The sequence below is a fragment of the Gymnogyps californianus genome, chromosome 8 (genome assembly GCF_018139145.2).
Source record: "Gymnogyps californianus isolate 813 chromosome 8, ASM1813914v2, whole genome shotgun sequence".
Taxonomy (NCBI): Eukaryota; Metazoa; Chordata; class Aves; order Accipitriformes; family Cathartidae; genus Gymnogyps; species Gymnogyps californianus.
This window is the reverse complement of record NC_059478.1, coordinates 16174324-16191626: the sequence shown is the minus strand read 5'-3', so window position 1 is coordinate 16191626 and position 17303 is coordinate 16174324. Positions and strand designations below refer to the sequence as shown.

Below are 17303 nucleotides of genomic sequence, written 5' to 3'. Positions count from 1 at the left end.
GAGAGGAACAAGGTTTGAGGGTTTGTTGCACATTCTTTTATTGCCATGTAAGAAGGAGCTCAGGACACACACATTCACAGTTGTAACTTTACATGTGAACAGTTAATCTTGAAAAAACCCTAGTTGCTGGTAATCTTTCTTGCATTGTTGTTGGAGGTGTATGATGCTGTTGTAGAGATGGGTGGGGTGAGGTTTTTTTGTTTTTGATCTGTTGCAAGGAGCCTTTCCCAGAGTGTGACTACAGTGCTCATTAAGAGTGTGTCTCTTTCCTTTCTGGTTCAGGATGTTCTTTCAGACTGTCTGCGTCCCAACTACAAGGAATTTCTCTTGTGCAGTATTCTTTTGTATGTACTTTTGGTCACTGTGAATTTGTCAGAAAGAGGAGTTTTTGCTGTTTCAGTATAAGTTTTAGTTACTTATGCGTCTCCCTTTAAACATTGACTACTCTGGAAACTACACACAGCTGTATTTTGGTTTGCTACTTTTTAAGACTAAAAGATTTTCATCAACTTAACAGCCTTCTGCCAGCCATAAATCAGTGTGTCTACAGACTCCACACAGAGGTATAGTATGAATCTCGACTGCGTTTTAAAGACTTAGAGCTTTGTGTCATGGTCCTGGGATTTGGACGAAGCTAAAGGATACTGCCTTTTGGTCTCATTCATACCTAGTTTTCTTCATTATGTGAATGGGTATTTCCTTGATGGCAATGGCATTGTCTTTGACAATAAGCTCAGGCTGCGTAAACTGGACGTACCTTTAATCCATATCTTAGTGGATTTTAGAAGGTAAGAAGTCTTCTAAAAGTGGTGACTGATTCTCAGCGTATACTTTTTTAGATGTAAGTGTTGAAGTGAGATTCTTTACCCAAATACCAACATTAGGAGTCTTGGATTCTGCTTTGCCACTGTGTATGAAAGAGCTAGCAAATTCTGTATTCTGTAATGGTGATGCCCACCACCACCCCAACAATACAGAATTAATCCTTGGCTTGTATTCTATGAATTAGGACAGTAAATTTTGCTTTGCCGATATTGTATAAAGCATTGTTTAAGCTGAGTTTCAAGCACAGGAGTTTCTCTTTAATGGCTAAGTATTTGTTGAGACGATGTCTAGATTGTCAGGTTTCTGTACTTTTTTTGGTATGATTTTATTTTCTCATTACTTGGAAGTTCTAGTAATACTTGTACATTGACCGCTAATGGTGGTAATTCTTTTAAGTGATTTCGTGAGCCCTGGAGATGTCAGCCATGATAATACATTTGTAGGAAGGGACAGCCTTGCTGGCCCAGACCTAGCAGAGGGATGTCTGCAGGATGTTCAGTTTCATGCATCACTATGAAAATAGCTATGTTGCTTCCATACCCAGCAGGCACACTAGGTTTTTGCAGTGCTTGGCTCAAAATAGTAAGTCCTACCAGAACTTGAATGTGTTGGAAAGTGCATTGCACATGTAACTCAGCTAGCTGTGCAAGAGCTAGCTTGGGTCTAGAAGTGGTACATTTCAGTCCAGCATTAATCAAGAGAAACAAAAAAATCTGATTTTTGTATTTGAAAGTGTGATTTGTTTTTTTCACCATGTGTATACGTAAGATAGTTTGGTAGTTTTATATTTAACATAATGACTTGATTGACTGGATTAATTTTTAAGATGAGCTGTATCTTTACTTCCTAGCATTTCTTAAGAATATAAGCCAACTTAGTTACAAAAATTTCGATTTTTTTAATCTCTCATGTTTAGCTGTTAGTGCTTCAAGTGAAAGGCAGGTATGGCCAAAATTTAAATGGAATAAAATCCAGATATGTCAATTTGCCTTGTATATAATGAAGATGGACAAAACATATATAATTAGGCCTTTTTAGAGAGTGTTTCCATAGAGTTCTAAGTGGTGTCATGTTAAGAGTTCGTGTGAATTTCACTGTAAGTAGGCATCCTTTCAGAAGTACCAATTAATTGTGAAAATAGGATTTTTTTAAAAGGTGTTAGTAACATTAGGTTAGTAGATAAAGTTGCTTTTCTTTCAATTTTGGCACTAATTACCTTTAAGGGGAGAGGGAAAACATGCAGGAACAATGTAAATATTCTGCTTTAACGGATAGCTATCTAACATGTTATTTAAGTCTAGATTTTTTATTTTTTTCCCCTCAGGTCAACTTTCGTTGTAAAAGAGTACCTGTGTGATTTTTTGATTATTCTTTTTTTCTTTGAGAAATTTATTTGGCATTATGTCTGAATTAAAGGTGTAGTATGGAATACAGGTTAATTAACTATATTCAACAGACTAACTTTTAAGTTTGACTGCATTAAAATGTCTCTTGCCACTTTGGTGCATAAACAGTTTCTAGGTAAGAGAAGTAAACATCGAGCTTCCTGGAATCATATTAAGAGAGGTTAATGCATTTTAATCTTAATTGGTTTTAAGCTAGACAGTAAGACGGATAAATATCTATACGCTGACCTTGTTTTTAAAAAAAAAAAAATTGTGCAACCAACCTGTATTGTGTATTTTTTTAAATAAATTGACTCCCTTTTCCAGGCCTTAGATGGTCAAAATATTTATAATGCTTGCTGTACCCTACGGATTGATTTTTCGAAGTTGGTGAATTTGAATGTCAAGTACAACAATGATAAAAGCAGGGACTACACTCGTCCTGATCTTCCATCTGGTGATGGACAGCCAGCACTGGACCCAGCTATTGCTGCAGCATTTGCAAAGGAGACCTCTCTTCTAGGTATGGTTCTGACATTGTACTTTTGTATTGCAAAGTCACTTGCTGAAAATGTTTATTAATCCTTCTAACAATTAGAGACCTTAAATTGCGATAGTGTCCAAAGGCCCATTCAGAATTCAGTCTATATTGTGATCTGACTTGTTGTAACACAATTATATTGTCTTTAGAAGTCCTGCATAAATGAATGAGAGAATGCATGACAAAATGAGAAATGCACAAAGTATAAGGAAAAGTCAAGTTAGTCCTACTTTTATTCCCAAATCTGACCTCCCCTCTTTCGTATGTTCCTGTCAGCTGCTACTGCCCACCTTGCCTACCCTCCCACCCAAGTTTGTAACAGAGACTTAAATGATTTGCATGTTTCATTCATGCTAATGCTTATTTGTAGTATCAGATTATGAAAATAACATTTTGTTGGTTTCCTTCAACAAGGAAAGATTATGCTCTTTGCTTACCAAAAAAAAAAAAAGATGCTAGTCTGATTTCTGTAAATAAAAGGAAAAAATCTGTAGTTGCACTTCTAGTGGTATGGTACATGAGTTCTAATATCTTGTCAGCTTTTGAGTTAATCAGAAGTAGATGAAATGCTCAGAGAGCAAAATAATTAATGCATGCTTTGGGAGAAATTTGTAATCGTTTTTTTTAATTTATCACAATTCATTGCATGAGTCTCACTCCTACTTCTGTCAAGTTGCTGTTCTTTGGTGAGAACACATTTCATTCTTCAGAATTTAATAGTACTCAGACATAATCTCATGACTTTTATAAAACTTGATTTATTATGTTATGATCATTGTTCTTCCCACTTCGTCTTTTTTCTTATTTTTTCTTTCATCATTTCCCATTTTTCTTCTAAAGAAAACTTAAGAAAAACATAGACTTCATGCCTTGTTTTTTGTACAGGATGGGCCAACTTGAGTAAGTCACAGTTAATGTAGTAAAGAGAGGCCTCTGCTCTCTGTGTGTTACAGAAGCTAGAAGGCATTTGGTGAATCATGTGAGTCCAGGAAAAGGGTGAATGTTGTAGTTAAGGCTTCTGAATGCTGCACTATATCTCCCCTTTTCCGAAATCAGATTACTTGAAGGATACGTTTCATATCTAGTTGTAAATTCCACACACACCCGCCTCCCACAAATTTTGGAGTGCATGACTTCACATCCTCCAGTATGACTTGCGAAATGATGTATCACTTGTAGCTACTGCAGAAGTTTTGGAAAGTAAAAAATACCATAAATATCTAAAGTCTCTGAAAAACCCATAGCTAAAGTTTATTTCCTTTTTTTCCTCTTTTAACTTCCCATCATTTAAAAATTGAAATCTCTCATTTCATGGATTGATAAGGAAGATGGATGAGTGTTTGTGAAGAAGTTTGACACCATAGAGACGAGTGCTGTAGAAACACCCTTGAGGCAGTTAGTAATTCTTTTGTGAGCACATAATGACTAGAACGTAGACATGGGGCTGCAGTAGGAGTACTAAGGAGACAAAAACAGAGTAAAGAAGCTGCTTATTAATATGAGACCCATCATATTAGGTGTTGTAAGGCAGTGCTCTGGTTTCGGCTGGGACAGAGTTAACTCTCTTCTTAGTAGCTGGTACAGTGCTGTGTTTTGGATTTAGTGTGAGAATAATGTTGATAACACACTGATGGTTTAGTTGTTGCTAAGTAGCACTTATCTTAAGCCAAGGACTTTTTTTTTTGGTGGTTGTTGTTTGGGGTTTGGTTTTTTCCCTAGTTGCCTTTTTTGTTTGTTTTTACAGAATTTGAGCTCTACAGCTGAAAAACTTTACAAAAAGGCTCCGTAGTACTGTTGGTACCTTAGTCATTTGGATAGTTGTCAAAATGGGAATGGTGCTTGTTTGAATACGGAAGAACAGGGTTCTCATTCTGGGCTGCTTACTGTACAAAAAGGCAAAATATAAATGACAAATAAGAAAGGACAAAGGATAGAAAAAATTCAAAAACCTAAATGGATGCTTGTGCATGCAATTTATAGCTGCATTTTTATTCAGATACTCAAAAGGGTGAGAACACTTAAAAGTTCAGAGAGTTAAAAGATGGAGGCTGGCAAACTATGATGTGTGAAATATGGCAGAATGATAGCAGTGACCTTCCTCCTGCTTCTTTCTTTTAATATTTTATTTCCTTTTGTTTGCTTTATAATTCTTATTTCTGTAATGTCAGTAAAGATATCTTCAGAGTGTACTCAGAGTGTCTGCCATGCCCTATTCACAGATGGTTCCCAAAGGGCATGTTTCACCATGAAAGAGTGGAGCTCCATTTTGAGCATAATGTGGTGCTCTTCAGGTTCTTTTGCGTGCTCAAAAAGAATACCATAAGTTGAGCCTGTGGCATTCTTGTTAAAATTCTTGCTGTCGCTGTTCTCTTACATGTATGTAATGAGATCACTAACAGAAAATGTGATAAGGACTCAGTTCTGACTTATGCTATTATATGCCGGATAGTTGTACAACTTCGGTGCCTTTTTGTTGTTGGCTTTTTAACAGTATACTGTAATTCATATGTCAGAAGTGAGGTTTAGGTTTAACATAATTTTGTGAGTTGAGTTTTAGTGACAAGATGTGTGTCTTGTTAGTCTTGGTGTTTACCTCTGCATGAATACTAACGATTACATATCTCAGTTTCCTTCTGGATGGAATTAACCCTCCTCTTCAGTAAATGTAACTTTATGATGTAGTGTAGTAACACTTGCAGCTTCATAAGCTGTTATGCAGAGATTTTAAAAGAACCTGCTATCTCCCCCAAACCCATTCAGGCTAAAGTATAAGAAGCAGGCCAGTAACAAGTACAAAAAGATGGTGGTTACTTGACATAAAGCCACAAAAAAGGTTCATAACAGGACTAGGGACTAAACCCAGTTGTCAGTCGCAGTTATGCATATCTGCATTAAGGTGACTACTCTTATTGCCTATGATTTTCGCACATAAGTTCGAAAGTTTAATTTGCTTCCTCTTAAAATGGCATTACTAATTTGAATTTCAGAAGTCATGTGTGTTTTCATTAATATCCGGAAAAAGCAAAAACCTGTTATCTGTAATTGTTGGAAGCTAAAATAAAGCTAGTGAAAAAGCTTTCTAATACTGGTTGATCATGTTGACAAAGTAGCTAACATTTCTAAATAGTTTCAGATAAGTCCTCAAATCTTAAACAGTGTGTTGCATGATAACTAGTAATCATGATACAAGTTGTTCTTATTTTTATTTATTAAAAATTTTTGACTTGCTTAAATCGGAATGGCAAATCAGAGTGCAGTGGAAGAAGAGGTTCTGCAGAACAAGAATTGTGTTTTCTGTGGGTTTGTAATTTGTCTGACCTTTCCAAGAAATGAGGTCTCTGTGTGCTATGTAATCGGTTAGAAACGTGTCAATCAAATAGATGATCCTAGCCCGCGTGCATCATTACTCATTTGTCTACTACATCCTCAGTTGTGATGAAATAAGGTGTCAGAAATCTTTGAGACTGTAAATTGGACATCTTTTCAATGAGTCTTGTTATCTTTCGAAAGAAGGAGAAAATCACGAATGGACAGAATGGGCTGGTTTCAAATGAATTATCAGAAGCAGATGGTTGATTTTTTTTTTTCCTTGTTTTTTCACCTCACATATGAGAAGATATACACATTATCACTCCTCTCCCTCCCCCAAAAAGTTACAGGAGATCTTACAGAAAAAAAACTTTGAATAAACAGCAACTGTATTATACTGAACTGCAACAAACAAAAGATTTTAAATAAGAACTACTTATAATTGCAAATACTAATATGTAATAATACTTCAACTCTAATTTAGGTATTTGTTTAATATTACAGCTGGAAATATGTTGTTGTGGTTAGGGCTCTCACAGCTTTATCCCTTGCTGTTGTCGCTGGCTTTCTTTTTTAGCAATTTCCACTAATGCCCCTTCTTAAGATTCTTATTGAATTAATCTATTTCAAAGGATAATAGTTGAAAATATTTTTGTATGAATGGTGTTGAATTAAACTATTTTTAACTTCTTCAGTGGGACCAAAGAATGTCCTGTAGAGAGTCTGATGCTATGAAGAATTTTACCTTTTAAAGTATGAATTACTCAGCTATGCTCTGCCCAACTATGGAAAGAGCCATAAAAACTTCACTAGTCATCTTTAGATTCCTTTATTCCTAAAAATGCTGGACTGGCTTAAAGCTTCTAAGGTTAGGGAGAGGTGCCTAGACGCACTAGAAGATTTGAAATGCTCTAGTGTCTTGGCATTTTCTAATACCTAAATGATTGCTATTGACCTAGTATGAAGTAAGTTGTTTCCCTTCGGGTGGACATCTGTCACACCTTACTGTCATTCTTCACATTTCTGTCTGTATGACTTCTACAGTAGCTGAGTGTAAATAAACATGATATTCAGCATATGCAATACAAAGCACTCAAAAGTACATTTCCAAAATTATTTTTTAGAACAGAACTGGATTTTTTTAAAGTTGAGGAGTTTAATTTCATATTCACAGGTGTCCCTGCATATTACAGTCTGATTTTGGGAATAAACTTCTTCCACAGGGGTACTTTCTTTAACCGCATCCTTTATTAATTGTTTTTTCTTGAAAGTAAAGCTATGTTCTTCAGCTTTAACGCAAGAGCAAAACATGCACCATATTTATGTTAGATTTTTGTCTTGCTATTAATATATGTAAGTATATAGTATTACACTTTCCTTTTGCACAAAATAGATTTTGAGAAACAAAATTGCTATGCTTGGACTAGCAGTGGTCCATCTGATTTCATATCCTTTCTCTGACAGCTAGTGTTACTTCTGCATTCTCTGATGGAAGACCTAGCGCAGCCCTCATAACGAATGATCATACAGTAGCGTACCTGGGGGGAGTGCTTTCCTAACCCCTGGGTAGATAGTGCTTGGCTCATGTGATGAAGCATATTATATGTCACCTTATTGCCTATTTAATGTAACTGGCTGTTTCCATAGACCATCTAATACAGTCTCAAATCTATTAAGTGTTTTTGCAGGATGGAAGGGAGAAAGACAAGATAGGGGTTTTCCTTCTTTTTATGTATTACAGTCAGTCCCACAAATACCACATATAATGCAATAAAAGATCATATTTGTTGCCTTTTGATTCAAGTAGATTTTCCCTTTATCTTGTGGCATGAGAGATGACTAGAATTGTCATTACTGAGAGCTTTCCATTCCTCTGGTTTGACCCCTGAATACTAACATTTTTAATCTTTTAAACTTTATCGGAAAGCATTTCATATTTTTAATTTCCTTTCTTAGAACACTTACTGTTTTTTCTTCTGTACGTGCTTTGACAGGAAATGACCAGAAAATATTTTTCAATGCTTCATCAGTAATACTGTTAAGCACTGTCGCAAAGTAGTGATGGATGTCCTGTTCCCTTTCAGGGGTCATTTGTCCAGCCCAACAAAATCTCTCTCTCTTAAAAAAAAAAAAAAAAAATTTCCCACAAATTTGTGTAACAAAACATAAATGAAGAGTTGGAATGAAGATAGAAATCCTTTCTAGGAAATTAAAATAAAAAATTGTAACCTTTCTTACTCCCCCCCTTTGTCCCCCTGTGTGTTCCATTTTGATAGTAAATCTGGGATTATTCTTTTTTTAAATTAATGGTTGAATATATTTACTATTATCTGCTTAGTATTTGGGCATTGACTGAAACTGAAGAATTTATTTTCTCTTATGACTTTAAAACAAAACTTAATGTGGGAAGGAAAGTAGTCTTGGGTACATAGTGTAAAGGTTATATTTAGACTGTCTACCTGGCATACTGGAAGATTGGTCAAAAGTTGTTAGCTTAGCATGATCATACAAACATTAGAAATTTTGCCAAAATACTGAAATCTGAGAACCCAATTGCAGTAAAAGAAAATAAAATACTGAAGTTACATTTCTCTATTGTTTTTCACACATTTTGCTACACCAGTGTCCTTTTACTGAACTCTGTAAAATGTGCAAATAAAATTTTGATCAAATACGATAAAGTTGTTCCTACATAAACTATCTATAGTGCATATGTATCACAAGAACCTTTCACAGATCCTGGGAGTAGCACACTCGCCTAGTACCCCAGTGACTTGACCAGGCAAAACCAGCAGGTCTCTACAGGATCTGAGTTTCCTTGGAAGAAGAAAAATAAAAGCACAGCTGAAGGTTTAGCTAATGGTAACTTGCTTCTTCAGGGAATTGGATTACAAAAGCCACAGAGCATAATCAGCAGTGCTACCTTGAATCTTGAATTTAGAAGGTTGCCTCCTCACCTCATTTATGCTAAGGTTCTGAAAGATACATAGGCCTTTTCACATGACCAACTCCAGTGTTGTATCTTTAGTGTGAAGCATCAAGTTGAAGTGAGGAATGCCTCTCAAAGGGTGATGGAAAATAAGGATGTAATGATGCAGAGAGCACAATTAGTGTTTATTCTTACTGATTTGATCAACATTTACTTTAGACCATTTTGATAAACTAGATACTTTAAGCATTTTGGAGTACAGTGGAAACCATTTTGGTGCACAAGTATGTCTATTTGAAAAGAAGGTACTTTTTACACCTCATCACTTCTTTGAAGACTTGATCTGAATTAAAAAAAAAATTCACATTTCTCTTCCTTAAGTTAATTTAACAACCCATTTCACAACCCTTTGGACGACTTTCACAGTGGAATGGTCTGCTTTGTAGAGTGTTGTATGCAACACATGTACTGATATAGATACTTTTTTTTTTTAACGACTTGTGTGTGTTTCGTAAAATATGCTTTATTTTAAAATTAGGGCTTCCTGTTGCAGCTGTTCCAGGAGCTCTGAGTCCTTTGGCTATTCCAAATGCTGCTGCTGCAGCTGCAGCTGCTGCTGCTGGCCGTGTGGGAATGCCTGGAGTTTCAGCTGGTGGCAATACAGTCCTCCTGGTTAGCAATTTAAACGAAGAGGTCAGTGAAACAATTTTACTTTTCTTTTCCTCTTTAGTCACACTTCATTTGTCAGTATTTTATAATTTCTTTGCATTTGGCCTCTTACATTTGGGTTTTAAGCTCAAAGTATTTTTGCTGTTTTTTAATAATCCCCCAAAGTTAATTTTAAAGCCATTATTGTTAAATACTTTTGTTTTCCCAGGTAGCTAACAACTTAAAATGTCCTTTGATAGTCGGCTACCTATTTTTTCTAAGAAAAATGTGGTAACTACTGCATGTTTGACATTTGAATTGAAAGCTTTATTTTTACAAAATAGCAACTATGCTTTCTTTTGCAATTGTAGTCACGTAAACTAGAATTTCTGTTTTGTTTCTTCTAATTGTTTGCTGTTTCATTTCATGCTTGTATCTCACATTTTAAGGTCTTAATTTATGTGAACTACTCTAACACATTTTTCTTTGAAGGTTCTCCCAAAGATCTTGACGAGGCACTCTTCCAGTCTCTCTTAGTAATTTTTTTCTTTGCAGTTACTCATTTGTCTTTAAAAAATAATAATAAAAAAAAGGTGCCAAAGCATTTTCACCTTAACTGTATCTTTCTTGCTAACTCTGAAATCTAAAGGGGTTTATTTAGTTTTGCATTTTTACTGTCTTTTACATTTATTTTGATGGCTGTGAAAGCTGGTATGAAATGTGGGAAGTTTGTATCAGTCTAGCTGTTCCATTTTTAACTGGCCTCTGTCACTGTAAATCATTAAGCTTTTTTTATCATCTGGTACTATTTTGTCATCCACAGTCTTGCATGTTAAAATGTTTTAGATCAGAGTGCCATTTTGAAAGATTTTTTGCCTGCATTTCATAACCAGCCATGCTTACGCAGTTAAAGTTCAAAGTTTAAAATTTCTATTGCATGCTTTTTTTATTTATTTTCATGTTGAGATGAAATGCTGTAGTTTACTCTTGATATGAATGTACTTTACCCATATTTGTCTTGGGTGACTACATTTTACTCAGTTTTTCTTGTACAGTACATAAACCAACCATTTTCTGACCAAATTCCTGCATTTCCTATGTACTGACCTATATTTTATTTTTTTTTGTTCCCCACTTCCTTATTTTTTTTCTTCTGCATTGCTGTATTCCCTTCCCCATTTCATCTTTTTCCCTTTGTGTTCAAATTCCCTTTCCTTGTCTTTACCCAAATTCCCATGCCCTTCCCTGTCTTACCCTTCTCCTCGTCTTTGTCTACATTCCCTGTCTTCATTCCTTATGTTCATGCTTCTGTGCTTGAACAAAATGTTCCTCGGACCAACTTGCCCCAATTAACCGCCTTGAAACCATGATCCATGACCACCTCACCATTCTGCGGGAACCACCCTTCGTTATGGATGATCTGTTCATCTCCGCTCTTCCTCGACTCTTCTCTCTTCTTGTCTTACGCTGCTTGCTCTTCTCTCCTTCTAAAGATGGTTACGCCCCAAAGTCTGTTTACCCTCTTCGGTATGTTATTGTTAGCACTATACTTTTATTATTGATTTGATTTTGTTTTGGTTTTTGTTTTTTTTGTTTCACCTTAATTCTTATTTGTAGCTAGCACTTTGGCTTAAAGTTGAATAGTAAATCTTTTGCTATTTTTCTTTTGCTGTTTAAAACTCTCCATAGACACAGATTTTCTTTTAATGCATGCTAATATATTTTGCATGGTCTTTAATTTAATATCATTCACATAGCTTTGAGGGTTTATCAGAAATTATTCTTTTCAAAATTCACTATTCAAAATCTTTATCTCCTTTATTCATTTGTGAGAGTGTTGAGTTTGAGTGAGTGATCTTGTTGCTGTCTGAATGTTCCATTGATATGTCAAAATACATTACTTAGGTGACTGGCTTTAAAATGAACTTTTTCTTTTGGGTTACCTTTGACTTTGAAAAGGTGTTTATGGTGATGTGCAGCGTGTGAAGATTTTATACAATAAGAAAGACAGTGCTCTTATACAGATGGCTGATGGAAACCAGTCACAGCTGGGTAAGATTAGTTTTCTGTTTATATTCCCATTATTCTAAGTACTTGAAATTATGCTGTGTAAAATCAGGTGAACTAAGCATGTTTACATTTGTCAGTTTGTCTTGTATCCTGGTTACCCACAAGATCCAAAATCTTACTGCATGCACTTATATTCCAGAAGGTCTGCACAATATCCTAAATGAATTCAACAGTTGAATCACATGTGATGGTCTTTAAATAAAATTAAGTACTCCTGCAGATTCTGCAGAGCTAGTTCTTTATTCCAGTCTTTTAGCACATTGACCCTTTGATTTGCTTGGGTGTTTTTCTTGTTCGCTTGTGTGATGTACCACAAGCTATTGAAAAGTAATACTGAATTGAGTAAACTTCTTGTCTTTTTCAGCCATGAGCCATCTTAATGGACAAAAAATGTATGGAAAGATTATTCGGGTTACCCTTTCTAAACATCAGACAGTACAACTACCTCGAGAGGGACTTGATGACCAAGGGCTGACTAAAGATTTTGGTAATTCACCTCTGCATCGCTTCAAGAAACCTGGTTCAAAAAACTTTCAAAATATATTCCCTCCTTCTGCAACGCTTCATCTGTCCAACATTCCGTAAGTGTTGGCTGTCAATAAGCCAGTAGTATTAATGTAAATCACAACACACTGAATTGACTAATAATTTCTTGCTTACGCTTATTTTCTTTCTGTCTGTAGACCATCAGTAGCAGAAGAGGATCTACGCACATTGTTTGCTAACACTGGAGGCACTGTGAAAGCATTTAAATTTTTTCAGTAAGTAACTTTTCTGTACATAGCTCTACCAAAAGACTACCTAAGTGTGTTTTTGCAGCATGTCTTAAGGAAAAGTGCATAGGGGATAGCAAACATTAGGAGCAACCCCTGTAGTGTTCGAGTTCCTAATGCCGTTATTTTGTTTCAGAAGAGATCACAAGATGGCACTTCTTCAGATGTCAACAGTAGAAGAAGCTATTCAGGCTTTGATTGATCTTCACAATTACAATCTGGGAGAAAACCACCATCTGAGAGTTTCTTTCTCTAAGTCAACTATTTAAAAAAGCAGATTGAAAATGAGGGTGTATTGCATTGTTTGGTGTTGTCACCTATTGACTGTTCAGGAAAGTGGGGACCAGAGTTTGTCTTCTGTTGTTTTTTTTATTTTTTTTCATGCTGTTATCATTCCTTGGTTGTTTAAAAAAAAAAAAAGAAAAATTTAAAAAGCAGTGATACTAACTGCTGTTGTTCAACTGTTGTTTAGATAAACCATCATTTTGTTTAAAAGATTTAAGTTAATACCACAGTTTTTCAACTTAGTTGACGTACGTGCCTTAAAAAGGAAAACTAGTACTGCTGGAATTGCATAACTAGTAGAAAGCAAATTTGGTTGTCTGGGGCACATTGTTACGTGATAATTTAAATGTGTTTAGGCAGGGGTGTGTAAAAAGGTTAAGCTTTTGTTTCTCCTGCTTGATAGATTTCTTTATCTGCTGGCTTGTCACTTATTTTTCTTTTTAATGGGATAAGATGCATTACGCTGAAAGAGTAAAATGACGTTATTTGATTTCTGCTACTTTTTGCTTTGTGCTCTTTTTTTAAAAAGGCCTTTTGTATTACATGGTTCTGGTCTAGATTCAGTTATGAATGTACGCATTAGTTAAAATTAACAAGGTACAGAATATTAATTTCTTAAAGGACAAAAAGTGACTTCTGTGACTTTGAGCCCTACGTGAAAAGCATTGTGGAATCTTAACCTTTTTGTACACACTCTTGTGGGATGTATCATATAAATGTCAGCACTAAGTAATGTCTTGTTTGTGGCTGAATATTTTTCGTAGATGTTTTTGAAGTTGACATGACTTATGTGCATTTCAATATATATTGCCATCTTTAGTTTGTAATTAAGATATGGAATATGGTTGTGGATTTCTGAGCATGTACAGACTGGTCAAGCTAGTTCAGGAAATGGTGCATGTATTTTTCAATGATGAAAGTTTGCTGCAAATGCTTGCAGGAAATTTTGTGGCAGTTTTCTAAAACTGACAACCAGGTGGGACCAAAGTTTATGTGCCTTTAGTCTTAATTTACCTTGCATTGTAATATTCAGTTTTAATAAATCTCTTCAAAATATTTTGTATTTAGAAATTGATCTGACTTTACTATAAACATGGCTCAGAATCTACAGATCCAGTTAATTTGAAAGCAGTTCTCTGTCAGTCTGAACTGTTACCTTGATTCTGTTTAAATGACCAATACTTTTTGAAATTGATGTACTTAGTTTCAAGATTCATAGATTCTGTTATCTATGTAGAAAAAAAATGGTCATGTATATTTTCTATTAGTTGAATTTTTACATCTTTAGAATTGTAAAATTCAGTATAGTTTGAAAGTGGCACAATTAAAAATTAATTTTCTAACAAAGTTGGGAGGTTTGACGGTTGTTTAATTTCATTTTGTGTGTACTCTGCTTACCTCTGTAGCATGCTCAATAAACACTTCTGTAGCTCTGTATTCACCTTTTCTGTCTTTCTCTGCTGCTTTCTATCTCTCCTCTTCTTTGTTTTTCACTTCTACTGTGCTTCTGAATTCATGTTTATTCTCTGCCAGGGTGGGAAAAGCATAATATTAAAAAATACAATTTATGGCTTTTTACCATAAATCTGATGCTGTGAAAAATACCAGCTCTTTATTTTCAGAAAGATAGTGACCCCTTTGCAGGCATATGTGCATATTAAACATTTCCCACCCTGTTAAAACTTACTGCTTTAAAGACATAACTTTTATTGTAGTTCGTTAGCTCTCTCTTTCTATCTTTTTAGTTTTTAAGCAGATTTATGCACTAATAGATCTCTCAGGTTTGCCATGCTCTCTTGCTGCAGTTTCATCTTTCATTTTTTTTGTGTCTGCTAAAGATTTTCTACTAATCATACAGTATACTCATTGGTTAAAGTAACAGAGGTTTTGACATTAGATTAGTGGACCATACATATTCCAGACCAGGATATTTCACCTTTTCAGAGACATGGGTTCAAATGAATGTAAAAACAGTTTGGGCACTTTAATAGTGTTTCTTCATATTACTTTGAACTGATTGTTGTGGGTTTTTTTCCCTTCAATTAGAAATAGGATTAAAACTTTTACACAGTCCCCTCTTAAGAGTAACTGTATGATCCTGAAGCCTTACATTGGTAAAAGCTGTCAGTGTTCAATTCAAAGCATTTTTCTGTCACTTCTCCAGTACAACTACTGTAGATTTGTTGATGTCAGATTACTTTGTGACCTGATGTCTATTCTTGGGGTTGGGTTTCAAATCAATAAATAGCTATCAGCTTTTTAAAGGTCATGGTATAACGTAGGGGGCTTGCATTAGTCTTCACTACATTAAATAAAATGCATTAGGTTCTTGCCTGTTTTATCAGAAATACACCCAAGATATGACTTAAGTGATATGACAGGTATCACAGCGATCACCCAGTCTGAAATGCTAGTAGAATCAGATTCATCCATACATGAAACTTGTGAATCAACATCTTTTTACAGCTCAGGCACCCGAACACATTTCGGCTCCAGTCTCTTCGGCTGTGTGGTGCTTAGTTGCTGGCTGGGGTTAAACCACGACATATGACTATCTCCCAGTTGACTTGAACAGTAGTTAAGGGTCTGACTGAGCTGATCTTTTAAATTTTTCATTTATATAGTATGATGTCCCGTATTTTTAAAAGTAAAAATGTGTCAGATTTCCTTTTGCTAATCAGAATGTGCTTGCATATTTCAAGTAGAAGCGTGAATTGAAATTTACCATTCCATGGGTTCAGCTTGTGCCGAACTATTTCCACTCTAAAACATCTGTATCAGATAGCATACAGTGATTGCCATATGTATAATTTTGAAATAACTTTAAACATCTGCAGTGCTTGAGTGTTTACAAGTACAGGGTTTTTGTAAAACTGTAACTTACTCATCTCTTGCCAGGCTTATTTCCTTAAAAAGAAGTTTCTGTACTTCTTTTCTCGTTTTGAAAAGTTCTGTGGCAAAAAATTCAAGGGAAAGAATACATATTGAATTTGATTTGTTACAAATTCAGTAACTTTTATTATGAGGTTATATTTGTATCAGCCAAAACTAAAAGTAATGATAGTCATAATTGTCATGGAAGCATTTTTTTATTAACTCAGTGAAGAAAAATCACTGTTCAGTTATTGATACTTAGTCTTTAAAGTGGTATCTCTTCAGAAAATACAGGTTTAATGTCCTAACTGCTAGAACTTTCAAAAACTTGTTTTTCTTGAGATGGTACTGCATTTTGTATAGTAATTTGTACATTTTTGTTGTTATAAAATGTAAATAAGTTTCTGTTGTATTTTTAGTTCTTCAGAATGTGAAAATGCAAAGCATGATTTTTATTAAAATTTTACTAAAAATAAGGTTTATGAATAACTTCTTACGCTCCATGGAATGTGAGTTTTCAGGTTATGTTAGTAGAACTTTACCATAGGCATGTTGATACTCCAAACTTGATTTCAGATTTTTAAAATAATTCTAGTATTTTGACAGAAGGCAGTTGCTGATTTTTTTTTTTTTTTTCTTTGTGAATTGTTAGATTTTTCTCTAATGGAGCAATGAAATTGGTTGGAGAAGTCCCAAAGTGATTATTTGATCAGGTAATGTCCACTGGCAAATACAATATGTAAATGAAGTAAAACAAAACCTGACAGCATTCTGACTAAAAATTGTGGCAAAACTTCGAAGTTAAGTGAATGCACTTGGAAGTACTTCTGTATGTTGTGATTTAACACGTTATTAAAAGGCACCTTTGCCCTGCAGGAATAACAGCTCATATGACTATTTGTAAATTGCAGTTTTTAATGCTTTATATTAATTTTTGGTTTTATAAGCCATCTTACAAAAAAATCCCTTTGATTCATTGTAAGTTTCCTTATGTTTATTACAGTATGTTACAGCATGAAAGCACCAATCAGACATTTATCTGCAGTATTTAGGGCACTGCAATTTCATACCCTCGTTTACTCCAGATAATTTGTCTAATTCTATGCTTAGATAATAAGCAGTTCTGTTGAAACACTAGAAAAAAGGTAAGAATTATGTCTTTCTCTGCAAACAGGTATATAAATCCACTAGTCAATCTCACGAAATGGCTTTCCCAGTATTAAATGTTCTACAGTGAGCAAGGCTTCTTAAAAAGATTTGATTGTGTTAGGTAGGGATGAGGCTGAAGTCTGTATCTGTTAGACCTTATATCATTCCAGAGACTGAGACAACCTAAAGTTCAGAGTTTTGCTGAGGTGAACAAATTTTCTTTTAATTAATTTGGCAAAATGTCCCATCTCCTGTAATCCTGGTCTGTGTAGAAAGGGCTATATAAGTTGTGAATGTGGTCAAGATTGTATATGAAGGTAGGTTTTCCCAGGTCTTGGTCATGCAGCATCTGCAGTATTTCTTACCTTCCTGGTCTCTTGGGGAGCAGCTGCAGCCTGCCAGTGTGGTTCTCATCCACACAGAGGATAAGGAGAGAGACTGATTTTTCTGAAACAGTGGGATTTGGCATGCTATTTTCTACTTAATGGGCCTTGGTAAAGTTAATCAGTGGACTG

General features: G+C 35.1%; 1 protein-coding gene across 6 annotated transcripts in view; it reads left to right on the top strand.

Moving 5' to 3' along the window:
- PTBP2 (polypyrimidine tract binding protein 2) overlaps positions 1-15975 on the top strand; it is a 55979-nt gene extending 40004 nt beyond the window's left edge. For 2 of the 6 annotated variants that reach the window (XM_050900589.1, XM_050900591.1), the window contains 7 exons: positions 2538-2733; positions 9543-9682; positions 11131-11164; positions 11597-11689; positions 12072-12288; positions 12391-12468; positions 12620-15975. In XM_050900589.1, coding sequence (XP_050756546.1) covers positions 2538-2733; positions 9543-9682; positions 11131-11164; positions 11597-11689; positions 12072-12288; positions 12391-12468; positions 12620-12749 — 888 coding nt within the window. In that variant the 3' untranslated portion in view covers positions 12750-15975. Of the gene's footprint in view, positions 1-2537; positions 2734-9527; positions 9683-11130; positions 11165-11596; positions 11690-12071; positions 12289-12390; positions 12469-12616 lie in introns of all 6 variants that reach the window. The other 4 variants (XM_050900586.1, XM_050900590.1, XM_050900588.1 and 1 more) reach the window with 3 other exon arrangements.
- Positions 15976-17303: the final 1328 nt, after the last annotated feature.